This window comes from Crocodylus siamensis, chromosome 4, assembly GCF_052110815.1.
Source record: "Crocodylus siamensis isolate JL-2025a chromosome 4, ASM5211081v1, whole genome shotgun sequence".
Taxonomy (NCBI): domain Eukaryota; kingdom Metazoa; phylum Chordata; order Crocodylia; family Crocodylidae; genus Crocodylus; species Crocodylus siamensis.
In genome coordinates, this window is record NC_143398.1 from 102,538,034 (window position 1) to 102,565,135 (window position 27,102).

General features: G+C 43.0%; 1 protein-coding gene across 1 annotated transcript in view; it reads right to left on the minus strand.

The window, feature by feature from the left end:
• The window catches only part of TXNRD1 (thioredoxin reductase 1), a 60,023-nt gene that overhangs the window by 16,517 nt on the left and 16,404 nt on the right, over positions 1 to 27,102 (minus strand). The window contains exons 4-12 of the mRNA XM_090043188.1: positions 23,539 to 23,648; positions 17,840 to 17,962; positions 14,129 to 14,201; positions 13,880 to 13,999; positions 12,485 to 12,627; positions 12,248 to 12,363; positions 10,135 to 10,360; positions 3,836 to 3,928; positions 433 to 509 (exon numbers count right to left, since the gene is read on the minus strand). Coding sequence (XP_089899314.1) covers positions 433 to 509; positions 3,836 to 3,928; positions 10,135 to 10,360; positions 12,248 to 12,363; positions 12,485 to 12,627; positions 13,880 to 13,999; positions 14,129 to 14,201; positions 17,840 to 17,962; positions 23,539 to 23,648 — 1,081 coding nt within the window. The remainder of the gene's footprint in view (positions 1 to 432; positions 510 to 3,835; positions 3,929 to 10,134; positions 10,361 to 12,247; positions 12,364 to 12,484; positions 12,628 to 13,879; positions 14,000 to 14,128; positions 14,202 to 17,839; positions 17,963 to 23,538; positions 23,649 to 27,102) is intronic.

Sequence of the window (27,102 nt, forward strand, 5' to 3'; positions counted from 1 at the left end):
TATTCAGCAAAGAGCACTTATCTGCTATGCAGGCTCCTCAAAGTCTAAGCTCCCATAGTCCATCAGGATTGCATGGTGAAGGCATGCTAGCTTCCACAGTTAACAGCACACAAGGGAGTGATATTGAGACCATCAAGTCCAGACATCTTTGGATCCATAACCTGAATGGCCAGGTACCAATTGATGGCTGAGCTGCCTGGAAGCAGACTCCAACCAGAGTCTGCAGCTGGGCTTGAATTTACATCTCTAGACCCACAACAAGACACTTTAACCACTCTCTCACCACACCCCAATAGAGTCTCTTCCTACAGCATAAATGAACTGGAAAGAAACATAAAAGGTCTACTCCAAAAAATAATTATTTTATATCCTAGAGATGAGGCTGAATCACATCAACACAATAATCAGAGCTGCAAAGAGATCTATCCTTACATTTTATTGATCTTCACTCCGACTTTGTCCAAGCCAATTTTCCTTGTGCATGCATCCCTTCCCACTGCTAGCAACACCTGTAAAACATCAGTGCATGTTGTTGCTAATTTCCTAAAAACTTAGAAGGGCATTTGCATGATTATTCATTTTAAATTATTCTTTATATTACATTAGCAGCTAAAGGTCCAGTCAGCATCAGAATAACATTGTGTTAAGCACTGTACTAACCAAATTAGGGAATGATGCCAGTTGACATTTCAAGATCAAGCTTAAATATCAATCTCCTTCCTCAGGAAAACATTCCAAATATGTTCTAAGTAAACTCTTGCAAGTCAGAACATCTTTCTTCTTCATATATTTCTGATACAATATTACTGCAGTGAGTTTTTATCAAAAGGAGAGCTTAGAAGTGTTCTCTAAAGAAAGGATTTGTTAATGAAAAAGTTCAAGGGTCTTACTAAATAAAGTGTGTGAAACTATCCCCCTCCTCTGGGAACCAATTCATCAACTCTTTGAAGTCAAACTGGATGGTGGCATATGGATAAGAAATATTGTGGTGGTGGTGAATTAAGAGCCTTCTTAAGGAAAAGACTCCTCAGATTCTAAAGACCATGAGGCTCTCACTAATATAAAAAGGAGTATAATATGTTGTACAACACATTTGCTGTTGTTTTCAGGGTGACCATGTCCCATTTTTGCCAGGACAGTCCCATTTTAAATACCTGTCCCAGATAACCTTGTAACAGGGAGTCAAAGGTTCCTGTTACTTTAAAGAGGAAAGTGCAGCAGGCTAACCTTGCAGTGTAGGCAAGCAGCTGAACAAAAGCTAGCTGTGCTGCAATAAGCTTGCTGTATGGGGCAGATTTCTAGGTAGCCTGAGAGTAAAGGCTGCAAGCAGTTGGATTAAGCTGCAGCAGGGAAGGGCAGGCTGGCCATTAGGAAAAAGGGGAAACCCCTGTGTACGACTAAGGAGTCATGTAACCCAAGGGGCTGTGCTTCAGGGCATAGAAATCCAGTGCTTGAAGCAAGCAAGACAGGCAGTCTGGCCTTGCATACTGCAGGGCAAGGAGCTCCTGGGAGAGAGGGACTGCAGGTGATGGACAGGCAGGCACCCAAACCACCTAAGAGAACTGGGAGGAGAGAGCTCAAAGAAGTATGGCTTAGGGGGCAACACTGACCCAAAGTGTGGGAGACTTTTAGTTTGGAAGTGGGTGTTTATGTTGCATTTAAGTTCAATACCAAAGGACCAGTTTGTGGTTATAGAAGAGGATTGGAGGCCATGGACCAGAATGCCTTGGGCACTTGGGGTTTTGAGCCTTGCAAAGGAGGAAGAAGCAATAACCAGGGGACAGACCAAAGCTGTGAAGGCCACAGCCTGTGCCCAGAGAGCAGGAGGTAAGTGGCAGGCTAGAGCTGCAAGGGCCAAAACCTGAGCCTCAAGAGCAGGTGACAGGGGTCAGGCTGAAGCCTTGAGGGCCAGACCCCACACCTTGAGAGCAGGAGGTGGGGGCAGGCTGGAGCCATGATGGCCAGAGCCTGAGCCCTAAAAGCAGGTGGCACAGGGCAGACCGGAGCTGCAAGAGCCAGAGCCTGAGCCCCAACAGCAAGAGGCAGGGAGCAAGCTGGAGCCATGAGGGCCAGAGCTTGCACCCCAGGAGAGTCAAATTGGGACTGAGAAGCCAGGTCAGAACAAGTGGACTAAGCTTAGGAGTCTACAGCTAAAGCAACCAGTGAGCCAAAGCCAAGAAGGCTGAAGCCTGTAGACTGGTGTGTGGATCAAGAGTAACATGCATGAGGCATGGATATCACTATAGGGAAGGATTGAAGCCACAAATATAGCCCATAAGGCAACTGGTGCCCCAAAACACAGATAGGGCCAAGATGGCCACAGTTTAGTGTCCTAGAGGGAAGGCAGAAGCTGTCTGGGCATGGCTGGCTGAGGAACTGAGGTTTACTTTGGGACCCCGGGAGCAGTCTTACTATATGCTATAAGAAACATCAAGGCGTTACAGGCAAGGAACAAAAAGAGAGTGTACCCCAAGGAGCCAGATGAGGGCAGGAGTCACGTGGCCACTAAGGGGCATCATGACCACCCCTGGAGCACTAGTCCTGCTACAGTCTTGTTGATCTGATAAAATGATAAAATGGGATAGGTGTTTAAAAATAGGACGATCCCAGAGAAAAATATTTAACCCTCTTCCCCTCTCTCCTGTACACTCTGGTGGGGCTAAAGCTTAGAGACAGCTAGTATGCTAGTCTGGTGGGATAGGATGTGGAGCTGAATGTCTCATTTTGAGACTATGAAAATATAGTCAATATGGAGACCCTAGTTAATTTTTTAATATTCATTTTAGAGTATTATTCAGGTATGCTTAAACAGACCCGCATGATGTTAGACTCTGTGTAAACATCAGGATATACAAGGTTCCTGTTGCACAGCATTTGCAGTTTAAGGTCCTGATAATCTTGCTCGCTCTTAATTTTATGTATTCTGAGTAGTCTCATTGACATCACTCTCTTCAGCATCAGATTTACATGCATGTATAAACACATGTTATTACTTCAATTTTGTAATCTCATAAATAAGTATTGGTTTTCCTAATTACTGTGCACTGGTTGATTTTGCAGAGGTGGTGTATCAGTGGTAGACCCTGCAAAGGGCTCATCTTCAGTACATCTAGTCCAGTATTTCTCAACCTTTTCAACTTGAGGCACCCCTCAAAAAAATGCCAGCTCTTTGTTTTCACTTGTTTTTTTTTACTACAGAAAAATATTAGAGCGAGTCTTCTGTTGCAAAGAACTCAGAACAACCACAACAGGGCAGAACGTTTTTAACGCTATGGAGTCCTATTTGAAATCTTCGAGTTTATCATGTGATTCATGTTTGCACATCTAACAGCACTAACATTGCATGGCACCCCACAGCACCTTTGAAAGGCCCTCAAGGCATCCCTTAGTGCCTTGGCACCCTGGTTGAGAATCACTTCCCCAGATGTTATATGATCTGGTTGTTTGATGCTGTAGCTCTAAGTAAAAATCCTCATCTGCCAACAGCAGACATTGAGTAACTTCTAAGAGTCAGATCCAGCCACTGCCTCCACCCAAGCAGGGTCCTGTCACTGCTAAAGCTAAGGGGTAACACTTTCAAAACATGGTAAGTAATTTATTAGGCTCAGTTCCATTGAAGTTTCTGGGGTTTGTGCTCCTGTGTCCTGCAAGGGCTTCTAGGACGTTTATCTGTTGCTTGTTTGCAGACATTCAGCCAATACTTCTTGACATTAAACAACAAAAAACACTTTCATCTCTGGAAGATCTTTCCAGAAGCATAAAACCTTCATACTAAGTGAAAGATTTGTGTGTGTTCTTTTCTTATAGATTGGAGGACCCATGGTGATATACTTACAGTGTTGTATTCTCCTTCAATTGTCTGACTGCCAGTTGTGGATTTAGCTACAACTTTCAATTTTCCAGGAGTTCCTTCCTCAATCTGCTCAACCTACAATAATATTGAAGGAAAAAAAGCTTTAGTTTAAAATAAATAGATGCAAACATATCGTTGTATCACCATACTGTACATCATATCATTTGATATTCTGGCATTTTAAATGATGGCCTAAGGTCCCAGTACTCATTCTAAAGATATGATTTTTCCATTGTCGCTTTTTGCATATTGTATGCATATTTAAATATTTTAATTCTCTGCATCTATTCTTGAAGCCCACACAATTATTTCCATTTTCTTTATTCTGTTTGAGAAGGCTGCTTTAAGGGCTACGGTCCTTGAATCATCCCTTTCAGGGCTGAGGATCTGCAGTAGACATGTCCTACAACTGTAGCTTCATGGCTACAGAAGCCATGACCACAGGCATGCCTCTGCTACCCTGTCCAAATACCCCAGTTTCTATGGACCGCCATTACAAAATACATTTGTGCTTCACAGTACGCTGGAGGTATACAGCCCTTGCAATGAGACCCAATCCTTCATGCCTTTTCCATATGGCACTTGCTTCCCTAGTAAAGATCTCTGTATCCAAGAAGGGGACAACACTAGAATAAAAATGCCCATAAAGCCGTAAGGCAACAAAGAAGCCTAAATGCCACAGAATCAGCTGAAACAAACACTCCTAGTTTCAGATTCAGGGCCAGCTGCAAGCCCTCTGTCTCAGGTATCGGCAGCTAAGCCACACTTCCAGCATAGCAAAAGAAATGATAAAAAAAAAAGAAATTTGAACCTACTTGCAGCTAGACCTCTGCATTTAAATAGATCATAGGGGGATTTGAAAAGCCAAAGATACCACAAGTGTTTTCAAAGCACCCATTGCCTTTAACAAAAACATGGGAGCTGTAAAAGGAACCTGATATTTAATCAAACAGTATCAAACAAGAGTGGAATTTGAAACTACCCAGGTTGCAAATCAATGGAGCTGGCTCTCTGTTATCACAGCTCCTTTCCCATCTGGGCTAAGTACATCCTAAAACAGTGGTTCTGAACCTTTTTTTACCAGGACTCATCTGCAAACATCGATGGCCAGTCTTGACCCAGTGCCCCTCACTCCCGACCTGCTGCCTCCTGCCCCCAGAACCCAGCGTGTGGGTTTGTGGGGCAGGAGGGGTATGTGTAGGGCAAGGATGGGCAAAATATAGTCCCACAGGCTGGATTTGGCTCGTGAGGTGGCCCATGGGGCCCCTAAAAATTTTTAGAAGTGTATATTTATCTGCCCTTGGTTCCTGTCAACAGCAGGGCCCGCCCAGCCCCGCCCCCCAGCTGGGGCTTCCAGCTGGGAGCACGTGGCTGCCTCGGCGTGTGAACCGCAGGTAAAGGCAACAGGGGGAGAAGGGCAGGTGGGGACCCCAGGCAGGGAAGGAGCACGGTGTGGGGAAAAAGCGGCCCCTCACCTGCCCCGTGGCCAGTGTCCCGTGCTGCAACTGCTCACAGCCCGCCTGGGGCTGCCTGTGCCTGCTCCGGACAGCCCTGCGCGGGCTGCGAGTGGCTGCAGCAGGGAGCGGCAGCCACAGGGCAGGTGAGGGGCCACTCCCCCCCTGCCCCTTCCCCAGCTTTTCCCTGGGCTCCTTCCTGGCACAGAGGAAAGCAGCCCCTCACCTGCCCCGTAGATGGTGCTCCCTGTGGCAGCCACTCGCAGCCTGAGGGGCTGTCTGGAGCACACACAGGCAGCCCCAGGCAGGCTGCAAGCAACTACAGCATGGGGCACTAGGCATAGGGCAAGGAGGGGCCACTTTTCCCCCACTGCACTCAGCACCACCTTGTAACCTGGCCCCACTGCCAGCCTGGGCTCACCTGTAGGGGCTGCACGTGGTGACAGCAGCTGCGGCCCCCGCATGGGGTGGGCAAGGGGCTGCTTTTCCCCACGCTCAGCACTAGCTTCTTCCCTGCCGGCAAACAGGGGGTCAGGGCTGTGCACTGCCCCCTACCTGTAGCACGGGGCTGGGGGCACTGAGAGTAAGTGGGCAGGTAGCCAGCGGGAGCACGGGGCCCACTGGTGTCCCAACACCAGTGCCAGCAGGGCCCAGAGCAGGGTGGCAGGAGTGCAGGGTCCCAGCTGGCAGGGGCTCTACGGAGCCGGGCCAGCTCCCCCCTCTCCCTGCCGGTGCAACCCAGCCTGGCTCCACAGACCCCTGCCAGCCTGTGCCCCGCTTTGGGCCCCACCAGTGCTGGCCCTGGGACATTGGTCCCAAGATCACCATCACCAGGTGGCAGGGCTACCCATGTGACCCTCGACAGCCTGCCAAAACTGGATAAGTGGCACTCTGCCCAAAATAATTGCCCACCCCTGGTGTAGGGCATGGGGGGCCCCAAGCAACCCTTTGCAGGTTTCCCACATTTTTCTCCTTTGAAGGAGAATCCATTTTTTAAAGTTTGTTGATTCATTTTTAAAGTCTGTCCATGACCCTTTCATATATTCCTGCAACCCATTTTTTGGGTTACGACCCACAGGTTGAGAAACACTGTCCTAAAATACAATACTTTCTATGCTTTTCCTGGGGTTGAGGCTTCACACTGCCTCTTATGCAGGGCTGTGCATAAAACGCAAGCTGGTGCTGTGTAAGGTTAGCATTTTATGATTTTTTCCAGAGACTGTTTTACAGCATTTGTTCTCCAGAATGTCAGAATAATAAACTGTGCCAACTGGTCTTCTGGTAATTTTATATCACAGTATTTGAACATGACAAATCCAGTCTTCTAATAACTTTTTAAAGCTTTTCGTGCCACAGCCCAGTTTACAGATTTGTTAATTCTAAGGTAGTATTACTTTGGGTGATGTATTTGCTGTCTATAACTCCATGAGGCTTAATACTAAGCAGAATGTGCATAACTTTAGAATTATTATTGAAGAAAAAGAAAAGGGAAAAAAGCCTGGTGAAAATATGTCCAGTCATCCAGGACTTAAATTTTAAGGACAGTTTTGAATGGACACAGGAGCAAATCTTTCCAAGGAAATGAATCACAAGCAGAAAAGTGACAATGTACAATAGACAAATATGTATAAGTCATGCTCAATCCTGCAGAATGCTGATCACTTATGTAAGGTGCCAAGCATTCTCTGCTTTCACTAATATGAACGTGAGTGCAAAATATGCAACATTTAATGGGAACATTCAGTGTCTGGTGAAATGAAGCCCAATAAAACTGAGTACCATACACAGTTAAATATGGAGCAACTGAAAACTAGATGCCTGGCTCTCTCCTTCATACACACAAAGATTTCTACAATTTATGCCTGTGTGAGAACATAAAATTCCATGCAATTTCCACTCTGATCTCTCAAGATAAATCTTTTATTCTGTACGAAAGGAGGGCAAGTTCACAGAAGAAATTGTTAAGTCTCATTTTTTAGCTTACCTCCTGCTGTGCTAAGAGTGAAGAGAATACAATTCATTTTATTTGATGTTTTATACCTTGTACAACTTAAACTTTATAATATATTGGTTTAATACCTAACGGAAACTTTCACAATTTCCTTCTCAGTTTATAGTAATTACACACTAATTATCATGAAAAAATCATTAAGAACCAGGGTCTTTTGTAGGAATTGTACATAGAGAAAAGTTAAGCTCTGTAGCTTAACTAGTCCATGTTATGGTCCAATTCACTTGAACACGTGCTTATCTTGAAGCAGGAGTAGCTCTCCTAAAATCAATTAAGTTAAGCATGTGCTTGCCTGCTTTGTCAAATTAGAACTAGGGCTGTCAAGCTATTTAAAAATTTGATCATCATTAGTTGCGCGATTAAAAAAATTAGTCAAAGTTAATCAAGATTTTAATCTTGCATCTAAAAACTCAAAATTATGCCGGTACTTTGTATGGTTGGGGGGGATATAGATGGGTGGGGGGATGTGGGAGGGGAATTTGTGAAGGTGTAGGGGACTGAGGGTATGTGTGTGGAACCCAGGGAGAGGCTATCCTTACATACCCTGACAGGATGCAGGGTACTGTGGGTCAAGAGTGAGGGGCAGCAGCAGGGCTGGGGGGGCTGTGGCTTAGGAGTGAGGAGCACACACACAGATGCAGTGCCCAGCAGGTAAGTTTGGAGGGAAGAGGTGTGTGGGGGCAGATCCAGGCCCCTATGGTGAGGGAGGGAGTGGGGCAGAAGCTAGGGTGAATGGGGCTCCAGGGCCAGGGCAGGTTGTGGACAGAGCCATGGGCGGCTAGTCTAAGAGCACGGTGGGGGGTGTGGCTCCCTGCCGCTGCATGCTCCCCTGGGGAAGGCATGGGAGGCATGTGCCCACCAGATCTGTGCACGGGGAGGAGGTGGGCTGCCCAATGCAGGCTGCAGCTGCCTTTGTCCCAGGAACTGCGTGACGCCATGTTATAACTCCCACCCCCAGGCAGGCAGGGGACACAGTGGGGCCTCCACCTGAGCCCGCCCCATCTCCCCCAACTCTCAGATCACTCCCTTGCCACTCCAGTTGCCCATCTGATCCTATCAGCTCCTCTGCCTCCAGACCATTGCTCTGCTGCCCTGATCAACCTGAGTGGCAGAGGTGCCAGTAGGAGGTTCCTCCTCCCTGCTTGCTCCTGGGGACTCTGCAGACCACACTACACCAGTGCACCCAGATCCAGCCCTTGCCAGTCCCTGCAGCTGAAGGGGAGGCAGTGCAAAGGGGGGAGGGCAAGGAGATGCAGAGCCCAGTGGGGCTGGATCCAGGTATGCAGGGGCAGCACAGGCTGCAGTTAACTTAGAAGCAATTTGTCAGGGAGGGGGACTTTTTCTCCCTGCCACTCCTGCTCTTGGGCTGATTGGGGTGGCAGTGCAACGATTCAGGGGTGAGGGGTGGTAATCAGGGGATGGAGGGAGCGGTGATCTAGGGCCGACTGCAGGAGGGAGGGGGGATATGGGGGCTGATAGAAGGGCCATGGGGTGATTTAGGAGTACAGAGGGTGATCCAAGCAGCACTGTGGTCCTTCCCTCCTGGCTCCTTAGTCTATACTATGGCCAGAGAGCCAGCGAGCAGGGCAGGCAAGGAGCAGACCTGCGCCTCTAGCTATGCCCCTGCTCATCAGCCCTCTAGCAGCATGTCTGAGCAGTGCACATTAGAGAGGATATAAACCCTGAACATGCGACTGATCACTAGTGCTAGATAACCTTAATGCAGACTAACATTCCTTGAAATTAGCACTTGCCCACAAGAGCACTTAACACATGCTAAACTGCTTAAACCTATGTCTGCTCACGTTTTAATTGCATTTAGTGTTAAGTTGAACTTCTGACACCGCCCACAGATGCAAAAAATCATAAAATACAAGTGTTACTTGATTTAAAGTGAGATTACTCAAGTACTTGAATTTAAACCTGTACATTAAATGTTGGCAGGAGCAGGGCCAAAGTTTATAATCACATTATTAACACAAAATGCCATTAAATTAAATTATTATAAGGAAAATTAATTTTATGACCTTCAGCAATGTTAATACCATATTTACCTGAATCTAAGATGACTCCCCAATAATTAGAGTCCATGTGGAAAATTTATAAACTTGTTATAATATTCCATGTAATTATTGGAGGGTGATCTTAAATTTGTTTCCCTCATCCCCACTCCCACACCCAGTACAGTGGGGACAGCAGTGGAAGACTCCAGATCCCCCACACCTTGCCCTGCTGCCTGTTCCCCCAACACTGCTCCCTATGCTGCCTGCCCCTCCACTGCCACCACCACCTGACCTCCCCCTGGTGCCTGCCCTCCTGCCTGGTTCCCTCTGCTGTCTGACCTACCACCTCTACCCCTCTCCTGCTTCTGTATTCCTACCTTGCAGCCTCTGCCCCTCTACCTATCCCCTACCCACACCATCCGTTGTTCCTGGCTCCAGCACAATTCCAGCCTCACTCCAATGTGCAGTGCAGGGCATGTATTTACTCCGACCCCATCATGGCCCAGTAGCAGCAGCTGTGCAGAGCTGCTGCTACTGCATCTAATGGGGAAAAATAGGGGTGGGGGGCTCGTCTTGAATTTGAGTAAACATAAATGATAATTTTCAGCAAGGTAAAAGGTTACAGATTCAGTCAGTTACAGAGCAATAAAAATACTAATCTTTGTTATATCTTAGCGGATTCCTGTCTTGTGAGTAGAGCTGTTACCATCAGGAAACTTACCACCATTTTGGTTTTTAAAAACCTATTACCTAAAGATTACTTTCCATTACATTTATGCCTTGCTTTTAAGCGTTCCGGGTCAAAAGGCTTACCTTAGTTGGCACAAACTGCTTAATAAACTTGATCCCATGTTCTTCCATGTATTCTCCAATTTTGTTTGCCATTTCCTGGTCAAATCCTCTTAAAAGAATGGATCGCACCATTACAGTTACATCTAAACCAATCCCCGCAAGAAATCCAGCACATTCAAGGGCAACATAGGAAGCTCCAACTACCAGGGTTTTCCCTGGACAGTAAGGCAGGGAGAACAGATCGTCACTGAAAAGTATAAAATAAAACAAATTAGGGACAACCAGAGACTATCTAAAACTATTCTTTATATTTGACAGCTATCTTTTGTATAGCAGGAACAAGAATACATGCTGCATGCAAGTGGAATCAAAGCATTAAACTGAACGTGGAATACTCTTATTTTGCCCAATATATAAAAAATTTTATGAATTTTTACACTGAAGTACAAGAAGCTACCCAAATCTTAGATCCCCCTTTTCTCTGAATGTCTTTCCTAATGGTGTTGCAGTGAGTTAACTACTTAGAAGTATTGATTTACAAGGAAAAAGGCTCAGGACATAGATAGATACACCATCTTGACAGTTTTGGAAGGTTTTATTTTAGCAAAAGCATTATACAGAATATTTACAAACAAAAAACAAAGAAAAGATTATAATAAATTAATCCAAACCACAGCTGTAAGTGAAGCTGGTGGTATAATCTATGCTTAAGTTTCTTGCTGTCTAGACTCAAGCTTTTCATTTCACTTTTCAATGCTTCCAACTATAAAACTGTATTCAGCTGCTTATGACCATGCTAAACTTGAATAATTTATGATGACCCTTTCTCTGGAAAAAAAAAAAGCAGCAAGCAGTTCAGGCATTTCAAAGCAGGGACAACTCTTTTGTTTGGGCAATGCTTGATTTCCTGCAATTCTTTTCTGCAATTCAGTAATGCAACCAGGTGCTAGTATACTTGTTCAGTAAAGATATGCTAAAGTATGGCAGCTATAGCCTCCAAAGATTGTATCTATCATAAACATGCTCCAAGTGCAGACTGAAAAGGGTGAGCAAGGCTCTCCCTGAAAATGCTGCTGTGCAGAAAATATCATAGGATTACGTAAATAAAGTTTGCATTACGCTTCACGTGCATAATTAAGCAGATTAAGCCTGTACAGGCAAACTCAGTTCTGGCATTCCTTAACTCTAGAGTGCTTGACTTGACAACCTGAGCTTTCTGAATCCAGTGTCATATATGTATTGATTGTGTTCAATTTCACACCTTCCTTAGGAGAATAGTGTGAAATCTGACAGTTTGGTTTCTGTGAATATTTTATTTGGTGTTGATTTACATATCCTTGCACACCCACAATTTTTGCTTTCATTTCCATGTTCTAAAGGACCTAAATAACAAACTGTACAGAAACCATCACTATTTCACTCACTTGTGTGTTCAAATCATGCAACAACACAAGTTTGACATGGTTTTAAACAGAAATGATAAATTCTGCTCACGCTTTTCCAAAAGGATTATGAAATTTACAGAACTTTTGTGAGTTGTAACAAAACTTGAAGGCAGGTCATAATCATTTAACTTCACAACAAAAGCTTTAATATTTAACACTTTTTTGCTTAACATTCTGCACTTTGCTAAACAAGAGGCAGTGAGCCAAAAGACTGCTCAGGAACTTGGGTTTTTCTTGGCCTGGGTGCCTATGTTTCCTCACAGCATTAAGTATGCTTCAGGGTGAATAAATTTCTTCACTTGTACTGACATACACATTGGGAATGAGGAGGGAAATGGGTATGACGGGGTTGGAGAGAGGGTTGATGAATTAATGCAAATATTAATCACAGACAATTTTCATGGCATTATCCACTCCTGATCCTGTCATCCAGAAGTAACAGTACTGCATGATCTCATGGAAAATCTCAGGGCTAAATGTTCAGTCTTTTGATTTAGGCTGGAGACACTGCTCTTATTGGCCTGTTCTTCTGCCAAGTCCACTCTCCTTCACTTTTCTGGCTCACAAGTCCCATTTTCAATATCTCTACTGCTTCTCCAGTGCTGCTCTCTTGCAGCTGACAAAACTACAATATTTGTTTTTAAAGCATGTATGGTGAATTATTCTGCATCCCCCGCCCCCTATTTTACCTGCTAATGCAGTATTCCTTGTCTCCAGGGATATTCAGGTAGCGTGGCCTTTCACCAGTTGCAATAATAAATTTCTCTGCTGTATAGAGTTTCTCTTTCCCTTTTGCATTTGTTGCCTATAAGTAGTAACAGGCTGCAGTCAGTCTTTCATGCCCATACCAACAAGAAGACTGCTCTGTGGAAGAGCATCTTTGTTTAACAAGAGTAAAGAACAGATAGACAATTACTATTCAGTACCTTTATAGTGTGCGGCCCAACAAACTCTCCATATGCATTCTCATACGTGACCTTGTTGTCTCTCAAAGCAACTCTATAACCCCAGTTTAGTGACCCAATATAATTCTGAACAGCTTCTGTCATAGTCTCCCAGCTGTGTTTGACTGTTGAAAAAACAAAAAGGAGATGTCCAGCTTTTAATGTTTCTCTATCGTATTCTTCAACCTTCTTTGTATTCCAGACAGGATTCTCGCATGACAGTCACTGTACAGGGCCTCAATCTCCACTGTGTTACTTTTGTTTTACCCAAATGCTACACCACTAAAACCTAGGGTTACTCTAGCACAGCACAAAACTACATCAGTTGGCAGCCTGGATCCAGACTGCAAGGCTTCTCATGGACTGGATGACCCATCTCTGGATTCAGTCCTTAGGGCTTCTTGCCACAGCTTCCCAATCTGCTGTGGCTGCAAGGCCAACATGTGTGAATTAACAACATGAAGTTCACCACCTACCCATCAATTCGAAAGCTGAACAGCCATCAAAAATTGGAAATTCAGCAATGGGTGAGTGGGGGGAGACAGTAAAGGGAGGGAAGATGCATTAACCCCCTCAGTGCTAGCTGTGCCAGCACAGTGGTCTGGGAGCTGTTGAGAAGCACTGCAGACTAAATCTGGAGGTGAGTCATCTGGTCAAAAGGAAGCCCCACTGGCCAGATGACCCACCTCAAGCTGGATGTTTGACACCCCTGGACTATGGGAGTCTTTGCATGTTCTCTGAGGTGGGGGTGGGGGGCACTGATAAACAAGACTATCTGGGGGCTTTAATTAGAGAGGCTCTCAGATCCTCTCTAATTACAGCATGTCCCCTCACTCCTGGAGCATGTATATAAATGTCCCTTGGTTGCAACTGTAAAGAAGTCCCATTTCTAGTACAGCATATTCTGGGTGTCCTACATATTGCTCAACATATACTCAAAGTCTTGCACCTTTGTTGCGACAGAGCACTGCATTATATTAAATGGTTGAAATAATTCCTAAACTAGTAAAACAGGGATTTGACAATGCAAGGAGCTGATCACTCTTGGCCGTGATCTGTGAAACACTGAAGCATGTGTGCCCACTCCACTGCCGATACAGGTGCACATGCACCCCCTGAGATTGGCCACACACCCTCTGGAAATGCCAGCCATGAAGCCACTGGGGGACACCCCCTCTGGCTGGTGATCAGCTGCTGGGGACCCCCCATCAGCGATCTGGAACTCAGGAGGCACCTGTCACCCATGGCCCAATCTCAGAAGTCAGTGGTACGATTTGTTTTCTTAAAAGTGCACACAAGCTTAAAAGCTTTGGAGAAGAGGCACTAGAGTGCTTTCCAATACAAAAATTAAAACAGCCATGATTTTCAGTTCCATACCTTCTTCTGTAAACTGCCATCCAAATTTGCGGGAATCTTTTAAGGCTTGTCCTAGCAAAGCTGCCTGGTGCATCAGTTTTTTAGGTATACAACCCACATTTACACATGTTCCTCCAAGACCTTGCGAGAGGAGAGAAAGGAGACATAATACATGTTATGTATTAATGAACACTGTTCCAAAATAGAATTGCAAAGCCATGTAGTAAGAAATGCCTCTTTACAAGACATCTGTAATAAGCAGAAAATTACCCCATGAAGTTCCCAGAGGAGTAGGAGTCACATAGTCCAGCACCATCACTTTCTTATCATACTTGACAGCCTCCTGGAGAACAAATTAAACAAGCTAAGTGTCCAAATATTAGAAGCTATATATGTATGAGATGTCAGCATTGTATCATACTGAAAACCTGTGTAAATTTTAATTCAATAACAATGGCTGAACTGCAAGGCCATGGCCAGACAGTCATTAATCTTTAAGATTAATCTGTGTGCTTAGTGGAAAAGAGGGGAAAAAACAAGCATTCATCTTGATAGTTTCATTTGGTATATAGAAAGAATTGCTAGAGAACTGATGCTCTGCTTTACATTTTATAATCTGCTTCAGCTACTCACTTGAAATCCATCTAACAATGCTTTTATCTGGTTTTCACTTCAAAAATATTTCCAGATTGATTCAATCCAACAGAAAAGCTCACAAGGCCAAATGCTGCCTTCAATTACTCCTATGAGCATCTTCCCATTCTCACTGAGACTATGAAAAATGTAAGTAATTTAGTCTATGCTTTTAATCCATGTATTTCAAACTAATGAAATGTTTACAAGCTGACTTGACTAAAAGGCTATCCAGTTATCTTATTAGAAATGCACATCACTTAACTGCATAAAAGTTTGCTAATAACAAGTTTCATCAGCAATCCATAGATGAAAATGTAAAAGTAAATGGAATTTTTCTGTTTGTTTCATTATTGCATTTCTGTCTTTTAATGGAAGTACGCAAAATGTGATTTTCTAGGAAATTACAAAAGAGCTGAGGAACATGGTATGAAGGTACAACGACAAAAGGGAATAACGTAAGATAATTTGATATTCTGAATAACCACAACTGGCTCATGTGCTATTAACTTGTTATTACATGGTGGGTTCTCAAAATAGTTAAGTAATAATGACAGAGGTACGGGATATGTCCTCAGGATGCACAACTGTTTTGGAAAACATCAGTAGCCTGGGTGCACAGTAAAGAAACAATATCTAAAATTGTGTTTTATGCTTAAAGCAAAGGACAAATTCCTTATTTCATACAGAAATATGTACTGAAATGCATAGTAATTAAAATAATTATTCCTTTATAGTAACCTTCTTGAAAGATCTCAAAGTGTTTTACAAACACTGGCTAGCTAAATATAACAACATAGCTGTGAAGTTTATTTTACAAGATAAACAGAATCACAAAGAGGAAAAGTAACATGAATAGGTCTGGTCTGTACACAAAGATTTGCCAAACTAATAGAGTGAATTTCTAATGCAATTAAACTAATACAAATCTGTGTCTAGACACCTTTATTGTTGTTAAAGAAATGTATAATCTATTTAGCTTAATTTGCTAACAGAAAAGATTAAGTCTAACCAACATAACCTAGCCTTTCTATAAACAAAAGTTACACTGGTTTAACTGAACTGATTTAGAAACAGACTTTTCATTATCACTGGCAAAATTCTATGCTGAGACTGGGGCCTCCTAGGATCTAGGGCTGTGTGAAGCTTCAGTTGCTGGTTTGATTAAGAGGAGATTTGGCCTGATTCAGCAGCCAAATCTCTGAATCCGAATTGAATCAGGAGTCCCATTAATCTCTCTGAATCGAATCGGAAGCCTCAGAGAGATTCAATGATTCGGTCATAGACACAGCTTTATATGTTTTTTTCTATGTACCTCGAGGTGCCAGGTGCAGCCCTGAATGATGAGATGGTGGGGCAGATGGAGTGTTCCACGGAAGCACAGGAGGGGGTCCTTCACACACTTGGCGGCGGACCCGAAAGTGGACCAGAATTACTTCCAGGTCCACCAAAGATCACACAGGGAATCCTCCTACCCCCAGCTTGCCAACTGGTGCCTCCTGGGTCTGGGGTGGCACCCAGGGTCCCTCCATGGCCAATCGCCAAGCTGGGATACATGGGTGACCCCCCTGCACTCCCATGCCCCAGCATCTCAGTGTTCATGAGCCGCACCTGGTACCTCGAGGTACACAGAAAAACCATATAAAGCTGCGTCCATGGCAGAATCACTGATTCTCCGAATCAGAATTGAATCTTACGATTCGGCCATATTGAATAGGGACAGCGATCCATATCAGCAAATTGAATCACTGTCCCCCAAATTGGGCCAAATCCAAATCCAATACTGCCTGCTTCACACACCTCTACTAGGTACCTACTTAAGCAGCAGTGAGATGAGAATTTTTCACAGCTTAGTCATGGCACAAAAAGCCTATTTTGCAAACTGAGTATGTCTCTATATATGTCCACTATAGGAACGCTATATTCAAACTAACTACAGAACAAAGAAATATATATTTTAGTAAGTATATCTGTAAATAGATCTAATTTGGTTTATAAACCACAAAATAATTCTCACTGCTTTCACATTTATTTTCCTCAACTCATGTTGGTCCCAAACTTGAGCAAAGGCATAGTAAGCATTATTACCGCTTGCACACGCAAAAGCAAAAGTTAACTTATTTTTTTGAATTGTACTGCTGCAGGCTGTCATTGTTCTCTCTGTCCTGTCATTCTCTCTCTTTTTAAATTAATGACAGTTTGCTTCTACTGCTTCTCCCAACTTCTGTATCTCACTTTATCCCTTTTACCCAGAGCAGTATAATAGTGTCTGTTAAGGAGAAGAATCATAGGCTTATTACTCATTACAATTAAGTGCCTAGCTGAATTGTCATTAATTTCATGACAGAAGTTCCTTGGTCCTCACTGAAAGCAGGGTCGGTTGATTTCAGCAATATGCTTGAATACTCTTCTTAGGATTTGATTTTATTCATTAGCCACTTATTTTAGTCATGACCCACACCTTTACAGGGACAAAGAAATTCTTGCTGCCTAAAGCCCTCAGATTCATTGCAGTTATAGGTCTCGCATTGTAAAATGGTCATCTATTTACAGACATGTATAGTTCACTTCTAAAAAGATGTCTTCTTAAAGCATGAAAAGGAAAAACATTCCTGATTATTGATATAAAGGTGAACCACTTACTTAAGTTAAACACATTTTAAACATTTGGGGAAGTTAACGATTAGAAAAGATTATAGATAGAGTAGATTGAGTATATAGGGACACATTCAATTTGCAAAATACGCTCTTTGTGCCATAACCAAATGTGGTAAATACTCCATCATTTAAAATCTTTCAGCCAAGACTAGATACCTCTCAAAAAACTGTTTTAGTTTATGTAGTTGGCCTGGAGACAGGAATTATTGGATGCAATCTATGGTCTGTCTTGTACAGAACTATATGTCCAGCATTTTCTAGCAATCTCTCTCTTAGCAAGAGTTAATTCAATTCCTTTAGTCTACAGTATTCAGGTGTGCAGAAAAAAGATGTTCAGAATACAGTCTGCTCAGTTATCAGTGGGTCATTACAGGGATTCCAGTTTTCTCTGATAAAAAAAATATCCCACATTTTCTGATTCAAAATAATAACCCAAAAATCCACATTTGTCCATGATTAACATGTGTGTGTCTGTGTGTTTCCGCTAAGTGCCACTAATAAATAAACACACGTATATAAATATTGGTGTTTCATTTTCATTTATATATATTAGTGGAATTTCATTTTAATCATGGAAAAATGCAGATTTTGGAGGGGGGGGCATTAATCAGAAAATTTGGGATTCTTTTTAATCTTCTTTTAGAGAATACCAGGATCCCTGGTCACTAATCTGTATTTTGTGTCTCATACCTTGGCAGCAGCCAGACCTCCAGATCCCCCTCCAATGACAATTAGGTCATAGTCATAGGACTCCTGCAGGTGATTAGGTCCATTCATTTCAAGTAGTTTTTGAAGCTTGCCTTCTTCATGCGCCTGAATAGAAGCAAAATGGAGAAAAATCCATTTACATCAAAGACTACCCTTAATTCTCAAAAATATGAAGTACAGTGAATACTTCCAGTGACAAACCACTACTAGGGGAAATAAACAGATGAGTTTGGATGCTACTAATGTTACTCCTAATTATCTTTTTGGAATCTTTCATTTTGCAATGGACCTTTCTAATTCCTATTCTGATAACTCAATTTCTATATAGATACAAAAGCAAGAATGTTCTGCTTCTGAATAAGTCTTAGTCCCTGAGCAATTTAGTGTTCTGCACCTAACCTACTTTAGTATTTACTTACCCAATATGATATGATAAGTATGCACGCAACAGGACTATTTAGTACTCCTTTAAAAAGCCCCTTTATACCATTTAACAACCATAGTTAGTAGTCAATAAAGTTAATTTCCAAAAACTTCACAAAGGATTTAGCAAACTCTTTTTTTCCTGCAGTTTGGCACTATAATTTCATTCCGAATGCCAAAAACATGGGACCAAATACAAGAGAGCCAACTGAGTCAACAGAACTGCACCAGGGATAAACTTGGCCCCTGCTCTCTTTAAAAGATTATCTGTTTTTATTCTGCTGTAACAGTCATCTGACTCCTGAAATGCATTTTGACAACTGTAGTCGGCAAAGCACATTCCATGTATCTTCATATCCTTGTCTCAAAATCGGTCATTGTATTAAATTTGTGGGGCGTCATTTCAATGGGGCTCTTGACTAAGTTAAAAAACAAAGGATTGTGCCCACAAGGCCTGCTGTCATGAATACTTCTGGGAAAATTCAAGTTGAAGGGCAAGATCTCTAGAGGGTAAGGATCAGATCCACAGCTGGTCTAAATCAACAAAGTTCCACTGAAGATATCAAATAACTTCCCAGACTCAGAAAAGACCTCTAGAAGAGAGAAAAGAGACCTCTGTATGTTAAACTGACATGGTCTCCCAGGAAACTCTGCTTCTGTCCGAATTTTTTAGCTGCAAGTGACACCTAACTTAGTGTAACTAGGAATGATTAATGTGAGCAAGAAACATTAAAGAAACTAAAAAACAAACTAAAAGGAGTTTTCCCTATCCATTCCATTTGTTCTGCTTCTGCATTTAGCAAGAGTTTTTTATGCAGTTCTATTGTTATTTCCTACAGGTTCAGCTGATCCCCTCCCTGAGATAAAATAATTGGGAATGGCATCCCTAGGAAGATCAGCAAATGTCCATCATAGAAACTTCCTTTTCAGAATCACATTGTTGGGAAAATGAGGTTTCAGCCCCATTTGGTAAGGACTGAAGAGCCTGCCTTAAAAGCTATGGGCAGCCCAGAATCTGTGTTGAACTAGGATATTTCCAAGAGAAGTCCTGTGCCCATATGTGAATACACCAGTTCAGACTCCTGATGCATTGCCCTGATGCACCCACCCTCTCAGTTCAGCTCCAACTGAGCCATGTTGTCATGACCCATGATCAGAGGTCAGGAAAACAGATCTTACGATGACAGGCTGAGAGCCATGGGACTCTTTAGCCTGGAAAAGCGCAGGCTCAGGGGTGATCTGATGGCCACCTATAAATTTATCAGGGGTGACCACCAGGATCTGGGGGAACGTTTGTTCACCAGAGCGCCCCAAGGGATGACGAGGTCGAACGGTCACAAACTCCTGCAAGACCGTTTCAGGCTGGACATAAGGAAGAATTTCTTTACTGTCCGAGCCCCCAAGGTCTGGAACAGTCTGCCAGTGGAGGTGGTTCAAGCACCTACATTGAACACCTTCAAGAGTAAACTGGACGCTTATCTTGCTGGGATCCTATGACCCCAGCTGACTTCCTGCCCTTTGGGCAGGGGGCTGGACTCGATGATCTCCCGAGGTCCCTTCCAGCCCTAATGTCTATGAAATCTATGACCCTTGGCTATAGGTGCCCTTAGATATCCTAAAGGTGGGGGTGAGATAAACAGCTTCACAGATGACATGGAATAGTAAATAATTTTATATTATCAGAGGAGGAATGATAAGCAGTCTTTTACACCCATTATCTTCTGCACAGACCCAACAAAGAAGACATGGTCTATACTCAGTCAGTGGGTGATCCCTTCTTTTGCTTGTTTCTTTCATATCACAAAGAGAGAAAAAATAGATAAAAATCCAGCAGAGAAGCTGCAAACACTGGCAGAAGAATTCAGGAGGCAAGAGTAACACCTGAAATTTTTTAGAAGCTGTCCCCTTAAAGCAATTCACTACTTTAATTATATGCCATGCATAGTTGTGTTGATTTGCCTGTTTGAACTACACAGAGATGTTAGTTCCATTGTGAAAGTACATAAGAACACATGTAATAAAGAAACATTAAATACATACTATGTAAAACAAAATCAGGAAGTAAAGACTAAATGGCTACAGCCACATCCTACCCCAAAACACAATATACAAATAGCATGTTAATTTCTTCGTATGGTAGCATTTATATCACAAATCATTCAAGCATCCTTTTCCCCCAAAACCCTATGTCAATTATCATTCAGTCAGAGTACCAGCTCTTCACAGAGTCAATATTCACCTTACACAAAATATCCTAGTACCAGCCTGCCTCCCACACTGAACAGATCTGATGTTCAAACAATGCACTGGGGAGGGATGGAAATGCCTTCTTAGTTAAGGTTGAAAGTAGTTTTCCCATTATACACTAGATTTTCAGCCTGCTAGCCTCAAGGCAAATCAACATCTCTTTACTTAGGCCTTGTCTATGCTAGGAACACTTTGCTCACTTAGCTATATTGGCCTCCCAAGAGAAATAAGCTACACCAGCAAAAATGTAGATTAGTTGGTATAACTGCATCCACTGTGGAATGAATTTGAAAATCTAAAAGCCAAGATGAATAGAAGATCCTGGGCTTTGTATTATGCAGAGTTCTAAAGAAAAAGAGGGGGTAAATTATTAAGCAGGTTACAAATAGAGATGAAAAACACAATAGTTTAACATCGACTGAATGTAAAGGAACTGTCAGAAACTGAAAGGAAGAGAAGAAAAGAACACAAGACATTTCTGTGGGCACTGACTTAAATTAGGGAAGCACAAATGGTAAAAGATAAAAGCTGTCTTTATATTTTAGGGGACTGCTCTATATTTAAATGTTATTTGATAAGTTTGGTTTGTTAATAAATAGTGTTAAAAAAAACCCTGCATCCATGGTAGGGGCCCAGCTACGTGAGTCTGAGATCGTGCCTCATCACTCCCTGAACCGATGCAGTTATGCCAATAAAAGATCAGTATGTATACCTGGCCTCAGAAAATGACATTTCAACCCATTAAATGTTTCCTTCTAATCATAAGCAGCATCTTAAAATGGAAATGAATGCTAGAAAACATCGGAGGTGTCAACAGTATTGTGCGTATCCAAATAACTAACTTGCAACCTGAAAAAAACTGTACAACATCAGACTGAATTCCCCTTTTGCAACACAGGGATTTACTCAGGTTCCAGTTTTTTGCTTGTCTGAAAAGCTTGAAAAGAAGCATTATTTTACTAGGTAATATTCGGTTTCACACTGCCCCTGTTTATAAAAACTACATTTCAAACTAAAGTGTGCTATTTCTCTCCATCCCTCATGCTTCTAAAACCCATCCTTTTGTTTGGTTGATGGAGATGGCCCTATGTGAGGATGGATACAAAACAAGCTACCAAATGACCAGCAAGCATTATTGCTGAAAGAAACATACACTGCAAGAAGAGGTTCTAGTACAGAGGCAGGCAAAATACAGCCCACAGCCACATGGGTCCGAGCCCTGCCTGTTCATTCCTGGAACAGCCCACACTGTGCTCATGCTTGCACCTGCCCCGTGCCTGCCAACGACCCGACTCCGACCCCAGCCCCAGCCAGAGAGCACAGCTTCCCTGTGGGGTTGCTCCCACTGCTGCTGCAGCTGCCCAGGTACTGCTTGGCTCCCCCTGCCTCCATCAGCTCTTCCTCCTCCTCCAGCCCCTGTGCTGCGCCACCCTGTGCATCCAGGAACAGGGGGAAGCAGCAGTGGGGATGCATTGCAGGTACCACATGCCCAGCCAGGCGGAGGAGAAGCTACAGCTGGGCAGCTTCTGCCCCAGCACATGGGGTTCCAGCTCCAGCTCCTAGCTGCCTTTCAAGTGGCAAAATGAGCCTGGCAAAATGAGCAGCAACCTGTGGGTGGCCAAATGGGTAGAAGGCAGCTATAAGTCAGAGCCCCATGCATTAAGGAAAGAACCTCCCAGCTGCAGCTTCCTCCCTGCCAGACTGGGCATGTGCTGTCCAGCACTTATCCCCACAGCTGCTGCCACTTCCCCATGCTACCTACTTCCCCTGCTGCACTGCTCTGGGCTGAAGGAGGAGGAGCCACTAGAGTCAGGGAGAACCGAGCAGTACCCGGGCAGCTGCAGCAGTTCTCCTGTGTGCACTGGCAGGGCAAGAGCTAGGGTCATTGGCAGGTGTGGGTGGGAGCACATCAAGGGCTGCCCAGAGCAGGAGCAGGTGGGGATCACCCCATGCAGAAGCCCTGCTGCGAAGTTGTGTGCACTGCCTGGGGCCAGGACCATTGGCAGGTGTAGGTGGGCAGTGTGGCATGGGTTACCCAGGGCTGGAGCAGGTGGGGCTCACCCCCATGCATGACACCATGGGCTGGATTGGGTGGGCAGACACACCAATCACTGCTCTGCACCACCTGGGCAAGCTCTGCTGCACAAGCCCCCTGTCCCCCCCTCCTCTCTCATCACACTAGGCTGGCTCCCAGGATCTAGTGCACAGGCAGCCTCTCCACACATATGCCCCTCTTCTGCGCGCATGCACACACACACACACACTCAGAGCCTCCCCACCCATCTCTCCCACACACACCCACATACATTGCACACCCAACTCCCCCGCACACCCAATATATAAGAGTAAGACTTTACTTCTAGCTATTATGTAATTGCCTCTAAATATACCACTCAAGAAAACAAATCCGGACAAAAATATTCTTTTGAAATAAAAATAAAATGTATTGTTGCAGAAGTTTGATCATTAGTATATAATTTTATTTATAATTTGTTAAAATGATGTCTTCTGAAAGATTTGTGCATGCAGTCCTCAATTTACTCAATAAGTGACTCACCAGCCAAAATAACTGACCACCCCTGTTCTACTACGTACTTTGGGGAAAGTTTTGAGACCATTTTGTGTAAGCCATGCTATTATTTTTTCTTTAAGAATAATTTTTGCATCATATACATTAAAAAGGTTCTCAAACTCGTGATAGTTTCAGAGAAGCCAATGGAGAAAGCATTTCATGAAAATGTATTAAGAGTATTGGATCATTCTTTCCTGATTAGTGTCCACAGAGTGTTTCTTTGCCACAGCTCTGTCCCTAAAGCCCACCCTGATATACTTGAAGCTGTTCCCCATCTAGCAATATTGGATGCATGTTTACCATCTGTAAAACCTGACTGTGACCCCAGGTTAAGATACATCCCTCCTGAGCTACTTAATGTTAAAAGAAAGTCTGCATCTATATCAAAAAATATTTTCAAATGAAAAAAACAAACAAACCCAAAGGCATTTTTGCCTACCTTTAAAGTTTTGCTATAGTCTCCTATTTGCTGTTGTTGCACAAATACAACTGGTACTGAAGTTTCCAAGGTCAGTTGATACAGTGCTTCTTGCAGCTTCTGTCCGTTCTCTGTAATATGAAGTATGAAAGAGTCTGTGATGTCTTCCTTTATGAAGGCTGCCACTGTAAACTGAAATCACTTAGAGGTGTGGCCTTCTGTTTCACAAGAACTGTAGTCTACTTCCCCATGAACTGCATGCCTGTTTCAAGGGAATGTTTCCCAGGGCAAATGATGAGTCATTTGCAAAGTTAGGATGACTTGCTTTATTTCTGTTTTTGAGGAAATCCTATAAAGTGATCAGCTAGAATTTCAGTACCCCCTGCCAGTTTACCACTATACTTCGGAAAACACAAGGAAATTAGATATTCTGTGATTAAACTTTTAACCTTCAGTTTTAAAGGAAAAATATGACTATTTACCTTTTTGCCTCAGCAGAACAGAAAAAGCCTTCTCACTAGCAGTTTTTCATGCTAACATTTGATGAAAACTTCTTTAAAATGTTGTTAGTACTGAAGCAATGTTGTAAGTGTGATGGTCCAGGAAATATGTGAGAAGTAAGAGTTTGTGGGCTACACCTTTATTGGACCGACTGCATGGTTGGGATAAATTTAGACAAGTTCTTGGGCATCAGAGTACCCTTCCTTGCTATACCTAAAAACTTGTCTAACCTATCCCAACCATGCACCTGGTCTAATAAAAGATACTGTCCACAAAAACTCTTGCCTCCTGCATTCAAAGTTTTGTGTCATTCTCTTTTAATTGCTTCCCTCAAAACTTTTTCTTCAGTTTAATTTATTGATGTTACAGGCAGTGTTTGCTTTACATAAATTCAAATTCAGAAACCATTTCTACTATGAAGGGCTATGTGTTTATCCTGTGATTCAGTTCCCTCCTGGAAAGAGAGAAAATTTCATAGGATGAAAGTCAGTTTTGGGGAGTATTTTTTCAGAAGACTTGGCAAAAGTTGTCATGCATCATTTTGAAAAATCTGCCCACAGAAAAGCTCTGCATAACCCATTAACACAAATAGACAATTGTATTTCCTAATCATAGAGATTTATGACTTGGCACAGCACTGAAAGAAAAAAAAATCAAGGTCTGCATGCACAACTGGGAGTCTGTCACTTTTTGTGTCCTATTACAAGCTCTGACTGACTTTTCCTGTAGCCTTGACTAACCTACATAGACCTCAATTTTCATTAGGAAGAGGAGTGTACTATTCAATTGGACAAATACTATGCTTATTTAATGTTTAATATGAAGTGCAAACTCTAATATTCACATGCAGAGGGCTAGGAAAACACTTATCATTAGTCTGTGCACATACATCAGGTCAAGAGCCCAGAGAGTAAAACAGGGGCAAGCAATTATTTTGGGCAGAGGGCTGCTTACTGAGTTTCGGCAAGCCATCAAGGGCCATATAACAGGCAGCCCAGGGCAGATTAATATTCATTTTCTAAATATTTAGGGGCCCCACGGGCTGGATAGAATGGCCTGGCAGGCCACATCCGGCCCCCGGGCTGCATTTTGCCCACCCCAGTAGTAGAAACACACCTGTACACACAAATACAAAAGGGAAGGCTTACTGTAAACTAGGCCTCAACCTTGCTCCTTCAGTTTTCTGCTCTGTAACCAATTGGTAACACTTACCTCAAGGGTTTTTTTTTAAAAAATAAGTGTTTAATAATGGTAAAGTTCTCTGAAGATGAAAACTCATTACAAATATTGATATTTAATAATTGCCTAGAATTGAAGTCTTAACATATTTTAATATGGGGAAAAAGAAGCGCAGGAACCAATGCATATGTTTGGAAAGTGAGGACACAGATTTTGAACACTAACTATAATTTGTACGAGACAGAACATTTTCCCCAATGCACTACCAAAAAACCTCAGCCTTCTGTGGACACCTAAAACACATGAATCTTCGCATTGCATTCCTTTTAAACAACCTCAAGAATGCTCACCTAAAATTATGCTCTTAAATTTGACAAAGATCTATTAGCTGGTCAAGACAGATCTTGTATAAATATTCTAGTTACTTCAGATAACTACCAGTAGATCTTTGTCATAAATTCATAGCCTTAATCAGAGCCCAAAAACCCCAGGGCAGCCATAAAAGCCGGCAGAAATTTAAAGAGTTGTGTGTGCGGGTCATGAATGTCAGAAGCCTCTCCCTTGCCGCACTGGGCAATCTGCCAGAGGCAGAATGACAAAGCAAAAAAGTAGTTCTGTATGTGTTAGCTCTTGCAAACACTCGGTACAATCTCTTTCATTAACGGTAATTACAACAGCCCACAGTTTGTGAATCAATATTTTTTTCCACAAAGATTAACAGACCCTTTCAGGGCGATACCTATAAATGGACCTTGAATCTAACATGTAGATTTGGATCCTTTTCTGAAACAGATGTCATTTGAGACAATGTTCACAGCTGGTAAGAATCAGTGCAACTTCAATGAAATCATATTAATACACCCACCAACTAAAGATGTAGTCCAGAACAGTTTAGAAATTCCATGAAAAGCTTATTGGGACAAAAGGTTAAGTTGCATGTGGCAATCTCTAATTAATATTAAGGAAAATCTGAAACTGTTTTTCCTCTACCACCAATCACTAAACATATGTTCATGTTAACATCACTGTGGGACAGGTTATGGCCTTAAAAACATGACCTCGTACTGGGTGAGTAAAGAGGGAGCCATGCAGCAATTCATTCCACCCAAAATCCTCCTGGTACTCCTAGAGCAAGTGAAGAGTTTGCTCCCCTTTAAAACAGATGCAGCATGTGCTGTTGGTCCTGTATTTCTGGACAAATCTTCTGGGCCCAGCAGATAAGGGATGGAGCCCAAACCCCATTGTAACTCCTGAGCTACCACAGGGTAGACAGAGGCTGTTTCTGCTAAGGGAAGCAAAAGGTAAGTTCATACAAGGAACTGGCCCCATGCCCCACACCCCTCCACAGGGAACCAGGTAGTTATCTGACTTTATTAAAAGTACCAAACTACCTATGGTATTATTTAAAATCAAATTAAAATGCAAAATGAACAGTAAAAGGGAAAAAGGGCTCATCTACCCAGGGAAATTGCTTGGAATTGCTTTTCCATAGCAGGCTCCTGTAGGGACACTCTTATTCTGCACTATGCCTTCGTATGCTGTAGTCCATTTTGAAACTGGAATCAGCTGAACTGCAAAAAAGGCACACCTAATATGGAATAAGAACATTGAGGAAGGAGGTTGGTGTGAAAGAGCTTTTACTATTTAAAACGACAAACCTTAGCTTATTTTGTGGGAGCTTCCTTGTACGTTCAGGTCCTAACATGCTGAAGTCCTGATTCTCATTTACACTAAGGCCAGAAATGCTGGAATGGCGGCAGTGGGGCACCCAGCTTCAGATGCAGGAGAGTGAGGGCCTCACCCCCTGCCATGGGAGACACTGTTGCTATGGGGGAAGAACTCAAGGAGGCCAGCATCCAGGAAGTTAACCTCCTCACCTGCCCCCACAGCTGTTTTTTTGCTGCT